A 10222-nucleotide genomic window follows, 5' to 3' on the forward strand; every position below is an offset into this window, starting at 1 on the left:
TAAAAACTACTTTACTGACACCATGCATGATATGTCTGTGGCACAATACTCACACATCTGTTCACTACAGTCTCTAAATACACAAATAATATAAAAGTATTTATAACCAAATATTGCACAACAGATATGAGAGCATCAGTTCAGGAGGATATACAAACAAATGTCTTATTTATTCAAACATGATATGTGTTCATGCTGCACTTTAAATAAGTAATGACTTGTCCAGAGTAGTCCTGCCTCTCTGCCTCTGTGTAGTGGGATACACAGGTTAGGCAACTCTGCACTGACTGATGGCTTCTGTGATGCTAGTGTAGTAATTTTGTCAGCTGGGTGAAGAGAAAACCATCTCTGCATTCTTCTATTTATCCTCTGACTGGACCATTTGGCATTTTACACTGATTCCTGCTGTCAAAATACAGACAAAAAAATTTAAAATTACATTAGTTTGTATTACTTGGAAATGTCTGAGCGGAACTTGCCGTTATTCATAGTGTGTGACTTGACAGTGGACGGTGTTGCTCCGTGGTGTTTCTTAGGGAGGACTGGAGCAGTAACCCCTTTAGCCGTGGTGAGGGAAGGAAAACAGGAAAAAGCAGCAGCTCATGGTGCAAACCTGGAGGTGTGGGACCTTGGACAGAACCTGGTGGACGAAGTTCTTCGGAAATACCTTTCCTAGACCGTCTTGTAGGTGACCCTGTCGCTTCACACTTTTAATGACCAGCAGGACTGATAAATAGAAGGGGAGCAGGCAGAGACATCAGAGGGACTCCCAGGTCGTCAGATAATAAGCTTTAACACCTTTCAGCCCATTATTTAACAGACTAGGAAACGCTCTGGCTTTTATACAGTGTTCTCTGTTTGTTTAAGACAAATACTTTAGCCATAACGTACCAGTTTTGGTAACTGTTGCCGTTTTGTTGCTCATATCAAGCCCACTCTCCATGTATGACCGCCCAGAGAGCCCACTGTACCTTTCTGTTTCTTTTGAAGCATTTCAACCTTTCGGAGCCTCCTGGTTTTGTCTTTTAAGGGGAAAAAAGACCTGGTACACTCACCACCAGGCTCCTCGTAAAAACAACATAACATACTGTAATATTTTGTGAACCGTGCCCTCCTGTGGTCAAGAAGAACTACAGCCCTAGCTGAGTTGTTTTTACCCATTTTCTTCACATAATTAAACGATAAAACTGCTGCTCTTTGCCCTCTTTCTTTCTTTCTTTCTTTCTTTCTTTCTTTCTTTCTTTCTTTTTTCGTTTGAAGCAAAACTGAGTTTTTTTTTTCTTGGAAAACTTTTTAAATTTGTCATTAGTTGGAAAAGGAAACCCCTCTTTGTAGTCCTCCTCCCATCTCCCCCTCCACACTAGGATAAAAGCAGCACTGGAGGTATGGAGGACCAGACCCAACATATTGGACTAACAGGAGGGTCTCAGGAGGGTGTAGGTGATCCTAACGACATAAGGACACACCATCACCTCGGCCAGCAGCCACAGCAGCAGCAGCACATTGGTGACATCCTCCAGCAGATCATGGCCATCACAGATGAGAGTCTGGATGAGGCCCAGGCCAGGTAATAACAGAGGTACAAGACCAGAGCCTGATAGGAGAAATAGCATGTGATCACTGTACCTGCCTTTCACACACATTAGCCGCTGCAATACACTGTAATAACAAACCCCACCACCCCCAATACTGCTGGTATGTTTGTGCCCCTTCTCCATCTGTGGATCACTATTCAACTTTAACCCCACTTGCCTCATCAACAGCACTGAATACAAAGCTGAGCCAGTACTGACAATAGGATTTTTTCATGAGCGATTAACTGCTACTAATATGAGCAGAAACTGTTATATTCCCTAAAAAAATCACCAAGCAAAATTTATTTTAAAATGTTCATTAAGATTTATGTCAGTCTGTTAACTGTGATCAAATTCTTGAATGAAACTGCAGTTGGTCTGGTGAGTTTACATACACGTACACTTAGAAACACTGTGAGTGGGCCAACTTGTAATTAACACCTAGCCAGCTAATGAAACTCACTTGGAACTGAAGGAGGTGTTGGCTGTTGCTGTGAAGCTGCTAATCAGTTACATGATGAGATAATTGATTTTCACTCCATTTTACCCTGTATCTGCTGTAAACAGCCGGTGATCCTCCGTCGCACCCCCAACACACAAACACATCATTGTTAAATAATGATAAAAATGATAAATGTTTAACTGTAGAACTCTTTGTCTCAGTAATGCAGCAGAAAATGTCCTCATATGAATATCCCCATCAAACTGAACAAATCTTAAGGGTTACAGGACAGGCACCTTGACATTCACAGTATATCATGAAAGTGATTATTTACCTCAACCCCAGTGCCAATAAACAGAGCATGTTCTCCTCCTCTCCTCTTTGCTTTTCTCTTTCTTCACTAAGGTGAGTGAGTTCAGGTGAATTAGACAGCCATGTACTCCAGCCTGTTTTCAGTCAAAGGCTCAAACTGGTCTGTCTGCACACACACACACACACACACACACACACACACACACACACACACACACACACACAAAGTATATATACTATATGATCTATTGTTGTTGGATGTCAGTGCCTGTAACCTGTAGGCTGTAAAATCTACCAAATAGTGGTTTGTAATTCACAGTCTGTTTCTCTGCCTTTCATTTCCATAAAAGGAAACATGCTTTAAACTGCCACAGGATGAAGCCCGCTCTCTTCAGTGTCCTGTGTGAGATCAAAGAAAAGACAGGTAAGTTGTCCATTTGTCACTCGTTTTCCCCCCATATAAGCCAGTGAAGAAAAAGGTTAAACAGATTTTCTCTTCCAGTACATTCATGATTGTAGTTGAGATTAATGTCACAGTTTACATACTGCACATTATGTTGAACTTTCTGTTTCAGGCTTATAGAGATGTCACCATACTTGTAGAATTGTCAATATAAGGATAAGGGTTTTAAAGGGGAAATGAAATGAATTTCATGATGTTTTTAAGATGTAAGTCATTGTTATTTATATTTTTGATAGTGAGTCTCACAATGACACATCTGTGCCAGAGACTGAGAGAGAGATTGGAGACAGATAAGCAGATTTCATATTAGTCCAGCTACATTCTTCCAGCCGTCATTCATCTGTTGCTACTTGTTATTAATGCTTTGTCTCTCTTTCTCCCTCTCTTGCTCTTGTGCTCAGTGTGTCGCACTCTCACGCCTTCAGTTTGTGATGGGATTTTTCTAAAACTCATCCTCTGCTGGCTGCCTTGATGATTTTTTTGGTGACACTCTCCTCCAAATGCTCAGATGGTGAAAAGGCTAGAAGCGCTACTGGTGGAGGAGCGTCATAACAACAGACGCTTTTGACTGAGAAATTCATGGGAGCAACAGGATCGTCTAATCTGGGTGATTAACATTAGGAAGTCAAGATGATGTAATGTTGCTCTAATTTCTTGTGAATTACATGAACAAACTGAGCAGTCTCAGGATGGTTGAAAGAATTTCTAACACTGTGTAAATATTAGATCCTGACTTAGTTATCCTCATTCAGTCCCACCCCACTGATGCTCAGCAGTGATTTTGAATTTACAATAAAGGAAGGAGCTCATCTTTACTTCACTTTTGAGTTGAAAGCTCCTCCCACACAAAGCACAGAACCTTATAATTACCACATTTCATTCACTTATCTTAACAGGAAGCCTGAGGTGCAGCAGCGGTTTCCAAGCAACTTGATTTTTTTTAAAAAAGGTTGTGTAACTTCTTTAAACGGCTAGGCACTGTAGGTTTTGCCAAAAGTTACTCAAGGAGAAGTTAATTTGTTGAGGACTATTTTCAGCAGTGAATAAACACAGAAACACAACCTAAGTGAGTATTTATGACAACAGGACAGCATGTGTGCATTTGATTCAGAATAAACTACAGTGGCCTTGTTCATGGTAATGACAGAACGTGTTTGCATATTAGTCCAATTGAGTGCCTCATTCGTGTGTTTTTAAAGGAATAGTTCAAAAATTTTGGATAACACTTACTGTCTTGCTGGCTGGGAAATTAATGAAAATGGATATAACTCTAACATCTTTCTGTTAAAGGAGCTAATTGTACGTTTTGCTATTGCTAAATAGCCAACTGTTCATTTACCAGTTTAGAGGAAATGCTTTGAGTGCAGCACCCACACAGGAAACCACTTTCTGCAGCAGAGAAAACATACAAATAGTCCCTTTAAATATGAAGCTGGAGCCAGCAGCCAGTTAGCTTAGCATAAAGACTGGAACCCAGAGGAAACTGCCTGGCACTGAGGGATGGTTAAACTTCTATTTTTGTGGAATAACTGGCAGGTCAAATATGTCTTGAGCTCTTCTTCAGTTTCCTCTGTGAAAAGGTGATGGACATTTGTTGTTACCCTCCTTTTTATTGGTATGTTGGACTCTCTCTAGATATTTGTGGAAGCTTAGAACATAAATCATTCCCTTTCCCTCTTCTCTTCATCTTGCTCAAGCTCGTGCTGCCTCCCTCTCTGCTGTCACTGGCTGGTTCTCTTCCGCTATGTCCCAAGTTAGAACCATTAAAATAACTCCTCACATGACTGCAGCAGTCCAAAACACTGCTGTTTTCTGAGGTTATGTACTCCCTGCACAAACCAACCCCCTCCTCTGGATATATCTGCCTACATCCCTATCACCCTTTACCCACTTTTCCCTCCTTCCTGCCTACCCTCTTTGTTATTCTCATCTAATAAGCAATTTTAAATCATCAATCATTTTTTGGGGGCAGTTTTCATGGTATAGGACAGGTACAGACAGCTGCAAACATGGGAAGTGCAGACAGGAAAAGAAACAAAAGGGAAAAGAGAGATAGAGGGAGAGAAGAAAATGCTGATAGATGGACAGATTGATATATGAGTTTGTGATAGAGGCTGTGATGGTTGCATTTCATGGATTGGCAGACAGTTGATAATCTCCAGACCCTGGAGACCTGTCAGCCTTCACTACAGACAGACACTCAGTAGGGGACAGTTTCCCACCCACAGCCCCAACTGGGCTCACAAAGCTGAATTTACTATGCCCGTGCATGGGCTCATGCTCATCGCTTCACAAAGACTGTATGTGTGAATGTTGTGTCCATCAGTGAACAGTCTCTGAGGCTGGCCCAAGCGCTGCACTAATTATGAATTACTTGATATTAATGGGACCTGGCCTCTCTCAAACATCTATTTTAGTCATATTGGAAACAAATCTCAGTATCACTATATAACACAGTATACTTAACCTAATTTTCTCTCTGCCTTTATTTTAACCTTTACAGGTAGTTTAACCCAGAAATATTAGGATACAACATGATGACAAGAGACGGAAATAGAGGGGTTGCTCTGTCGGAAAGTGTGGATGTGTAAATGGAGGAAGAAGGGGAAGAAGGAAGGAAGATGGAGATTTGGAGAAGCATGTCTTTGTAAAGCAGTAATCCCCCTCTCTTTGTCCATACTTGGAAACACTTGTGTGTGTACCCCTACAGCACATTTATGTTGACTGTACTGCGATGTTTGTGTGTGTACTTGGTGAGTTGCTGTTATATAGTTATCTGGTTAATCTGCTATATTAGTGTGTTAGGAACAGTGCTCTTGTTCTCTTGTTCTCAGGTGTAACATCAGGGTTATCCAATGCAGTGGAGTGTTTACTGTGTGTGTGTGTGTGTGTGTGTGTGATGCGGAGGCATCATTGCCCTTGTTATGGGATTATGAATGTTGGGCCGATCCCTCGAACTACTTTATAATTGTCAGCTAGTTTGCATAACTGTGTAAATTAACGACCTCTCAAATGAGCTTTCATTTTTCACAGGGTCTTTAGTCACTCCTTAAGCGCTGGCCTTAATTAATAGCTGTGTGTGTATGCGTGTGTGTGTGTGTGTGTGTGTGTGTGCAAGAATACTGGTGTATGTGTGTCTTTTTGGTTTGGGGATGCCAAGGAAAGCTGGCATCACTGCCATAGCAACAGTTAATATTTTTCTTTTTTTAAACCTCCTTCCTATCAGTCTTGTTTTCTGTCATCTCCTCTCTCACTCCAGTAGCCCCAGTGTACAGACTAACAGACACTACTTTAGACTTGATCTCCATTACTGCCTACAGCAAACACAGACACATAAACAGAGCTATACAGAGGTCACTTAAACCATCCAGTGTTTATACTGTTGGTTCTTCCTGAGCTATTACACTGGGTTTCCCTGAACTTGAGTTGCACTGTCTGTTTAGGCTGCACATCTGAACCACTGAAGAGTTGTTTTAACGCAGTGTTGCTGGGAAAACTTTGTAGGTTATTCTAATGTTTCACTCTAACTATTGAGATACTATCTATTGAGGTACATTTAGAAAAAAATAGGAAGACGGAAGAAAATGAAAGATCTTGAACATAGTGTGTAAATAATGCACTTTATGTGGATCTATGTACTGTGAGCTAGTGCTCTCTGCTGGTTGCCTAGAGCAACCTTGATCTCAAAAGGACAAACTCACACAAACCCCTCAGTTTGTGTGCAGTTGATGAACAAAAGGTACTACAAACATGCTGCACAGTGTAGTATGCAAAATGCTTTACTTAGAGGAAAACCAAAACACCAAACCACAAAGCATACCTCATGTTTGTCTAGTGGCATGTGTTTTCTGAGATTCTTTCATTTCTTTATCACAGACTAGGCATGCACTGCATGACCCAATGTACTAAAACATTATTCAACATTAGCTACCGATTATGTAAAAATGTCTGTTAATCCATTTAAATTTGACACACTGAAACAGAGCACTGCAGTATTTGGAAGCAGTTTTTAAGTAAAATCCACTGACTGGTCAGTGGGTTGTGTACATTGCTACTACTGATGTTATGTCATTGTTCCAGCTTATCCTCATACAGTGTGCATCCTGTTTGTCTAGTTCTGAGCTGAGCCAGGAATTCAGAATAAGCATTACAATGTTATATAAGCAGGATATACAAGTTATTATTCTGCTTCCCAGTCTCCTCTGCTCTTTTCACCCTTTAATGTCTCTATTCGAGTTTCACTGTCTTCCCAGTACTATTGATTACAAGGTGTTCAAGGTGTTTTGTGCGTGTAAAAGTTCATCTATGGATGACTCAAGTAGTATATCCAAACATATTCATGTTGCCAGAAAAGGGCCCTTACTGCTAAAAAATAAAGTTACACCTGATGAAGCTGTGACAGTTTCTATCCATCTCCATAGCCCTGACTATCCGAGGCGTCCAACAGGAGGAAGAGCCTCCAGACCTTCAGATCATGCGACTGGACAACATGCTGTTAGCAGAGGGGGTTGCGGGTCCAGAGAGGGGCAGGGCCTCTGCAGCGGCAGCAGCCATTGTTGCGGCAGCTGGAGGATCACCTGATAATGAAAACTTGGAACATGCAGACTACAGGGAGAAGCTTGCTCAGATACGACAGATCTACCACGCCGAGCTGGAGAAATATGAACAGGTTTGATATTTCAGCAAAAAAATCACAAGAGATTTTTAAGGTGACTTCACAACAGAAATGTTCCCTCTCTCTCAACGTCATTCCTGACCTATTCACTCCTCCTCCTGTGCAGGCTTGCAGCGAATTCACGGGCCATGTGATGAACCTGCTGAGGGAACAGTCCCGCACGCGACCCATCTCACCCAAAGAGATTGAGCGAATGGTGGAAATCATCCACCGCAAATTCATCGCTATCCAGATGCAGCTGAAGCAGAGCACGTGTGAAGCTGTCATGATCCTACGCTCCAGGTTCCTGGATGCCAGGTTGGCTTATTACTTTTTTTACTTTCCTGACTTCTCTTAACTTTAGTCTTCTAATGTGTGACAGTGCACTCACAAGACTGTGAAGAAAGGTGTTGTTGCTGTTTTCTGACAATCGCTCCTTTTCTGACAGGCGGAAACGAAGAAACTTCAGCAAGCAGGCGACAGAGATTCTGAATGAATATTTTTACTCCCACTTGGCAAACCCGTACCCCAGTGAAGAGGCCAAGGAGGAGCTGTCCAAGCAGTGCTCCATCACTGTTGCTCAGGTCAGGACACAAAAAACACACTGGGGGAAAAAAGTAACATAATGAAATTGATGAGTTTTGAACATGGTTTAGTGTAATGAATCATTAAGAATTTCTTGGCTTGGAATTGACGTTCTGTGTACACCTCGAACTCTTTTAGGTGGCCAACTGGTTTGGAAACAAGAGGATTCGTTACAAGAAGAACATTGCAAAGTTCCAGGAGGAGGCTAACCTGTACACCATGAGGACAGCTGTGGATGCTGCTGGAGTGTCTTCACAGACTAACCAAGCCAACTCCCCAGCCACACCAAACTCAGGTACAAGCTTTGAACAAACCTTTGATTACTCAGGGGTTTTGGTGCTACAACCTCACTTTGTCTGGTGTGACCAGTAGCTACTGTTAGCTGTTACTTAGTGTTGGCAAACACTGGATAGATGTTGATGTGTACGCTTATACACCACGTTCTACTATTCACCATTAACATGTAATTGATAATCCTGATTCACTTAATCTGTGAGTGGTCATAATGTATTTGTGTGTGTGTGTGTGTGTGTGTGTGTGTGTGTGTGTGTGTGTGTGTGTGTAAATCTTTTAACCTTAACGCAGCCCTGTGTTACACTCCTGATGGGAGCTTATGAGAAGTCATCTCTACTGTCGCCATGTGAGTAGCCACATGGTCATACACTGTTGCTATAGTTACACATAGACAGAGTCGTCATGGTAACAGCCTTTCCCTGTGTTTGCATGTGGTAAGGCTTCTGATGGGATGTTTGTGGGTAACAGCTTGATAATATGTTAGCTATAAATTGCTAAAAGTTGTTCAGTTTTTAAGTTGTGAAGAATTACATTAACATACATTACATTATTTCATTAACAGAAATCTGAATACTGTTGGAATAATCTGATTATTTAAGCACATGAATGCAGTCAAAGTGGATGCACTGAACTCAACACATTCATACATTAATACTGTCAGTGAATCTGAGGATGTATTTTTCCCTTTAGAGCAAATACCCAGTGCCACTCTGAATGTCTGTATCTGCAGGCTGGTGAAGGATGGCAGGGCAGTGGTGATACCTCTTTCCATCTTCCCTCACCGAGAGCACCAGGAAGCATACGCTGTCACCTCCAACTGATGCTGTACTGTCCCCTCCCTACTCCCAGTCCTGCTCTTCAAACCAATACAAACTCAGACTGTAGGCCGACCTCCAGGCAAGCCGGAAACAGACACTCCAGCATTTTCCCAAAAAACTATTTTTTAATTTTGCTTTGTGGTGCTGATTGTATTCCATGCGTCTTCCATGAGTATTTTTTTTTTTTTACTTTCATATTTTAACTAAAGTGTAGACATTATAAATTTCTTTTAAATAATTGCTCATCATGTTTTTCTTATCCTTTAGAATAATAGATTAGTGATGAAAGGATTTTTTTTTTTTAAAGAATGCTCCGTCAGGATGAAGGGTTGGGGCTTGTGTGTGGCCTTGAACCAGATGTGGATTCATCATTTTATTTCCAAGAATTAGAATAAGAAAAAACAGGGCATGTAGTCATTTTGGACAGGAATAGTCTTTTTCTTTTTTATTACTTTTAAAAACATTTTATAAGAAAAAGGTTGTCAGAGAAAATGCATTTAAGACATTTAAATGGTAGAAAAAAACAAAAACAAATAAACACATTATCACTTATTACATCTTTGTATCCTGTGTTGTTTTGTACAAGAACTGGGATTGTATTTGTTTCTGTTTATATGAGTGTAAATACAATATTGCATATTAACAGGTACTTATATTTCTTTAATACTTCTGAGTCAACTAAAGAGGCTTTAGACCCAGGGGACCAGGCTCAGTTTGATTGTACATGTGCACACCTGAAACATCAAGCCAATATTAATAGTTATATGCAGTTTCATATGGGGAAAGTATAACTGTATACTGGGTAGTTTAAAAAGTAACTCCACCTCGACTAGCGACAGTAAAATGCTGCTTACACATAAATGCATCAGTATTAACCATCTAATATCACATACAAGAATCAGTCACAGAGGACACTGCAGAATCAATATTTCTATTTTGATACTTAATTTTACTGATGATTCTGTTACTTGAGTATGATTTTGAAAGCAGGACCTCTATTTATCACAAAGTATTTTTACACTTGTATTGGTACTTTTCCTAAAGTAAGATTATTTTTAAATTATTTTATTTGGGTGAGAA

General features: G+C 40.7%; 1 protein-coding gene across 3 annotated transcripts; it reads left to right on the forward strand.

Moving 5' to 3' along the window:
* Positions 1-206: 206 nt before the first annotated feature.
* On the forward strand, positions 207-9697 carry LOC108885414 (pre-B-cell leukemia transcription factor 1). 3 transcript variants are annotated; one of them, XM_051070762.1, is made up of 9 exons: positions 207-684; positions 1365-1579; positions 2679-2752; positions 7213-7460; positions 7573-7763; positions 7894-8029; positions 8169-8325; positions 8616-8670; positions 9055-9697. In XM_051070762.1, exons 3-8 carry the CDS (start codon positions 2704-2706, stop codon positions 8645-8647), a joined length of 813 nt encoding a protein of 270 aa, XP_050926719.1. In that variant the 5' UTR covers positions 207-684; positions 1365-1579; positions 2679-2703; the 3' UTR covers positions 8648-8670; positions 9055-9697. The 3 variants fall into 3 exon arrangements, with proteins under 3 accessions (XP_050926719.1, XP_018535279.1, XP_018535280.2); XM_018679763.2 differs by lacking the exon at positions 207-684 and having other exon boundaries at positions 721-1567; XM_018679764.2 differs by lacking the exons at positions 207-684; positions 1365-1579 and having other exon boundaries at positions 9015-9697.
* The last annotated feature ends 525 nt before the right edge of the window (positions 9698-10222 follow it).

The sequence above is a fragment of the Lates calcarifer genome, linkage group LG5 (assembly GCF_001640805.2).
Source record: "Lates calcarifer isolate ASB-BC8 linkage group LG5, TLL_Latcal_v3, whole genome shotgun sequence".
NCBI lineage: Eukaryota > Metazoa > Chordata > Actinopteri > Centropomidae > Lates > Lates calcarifer.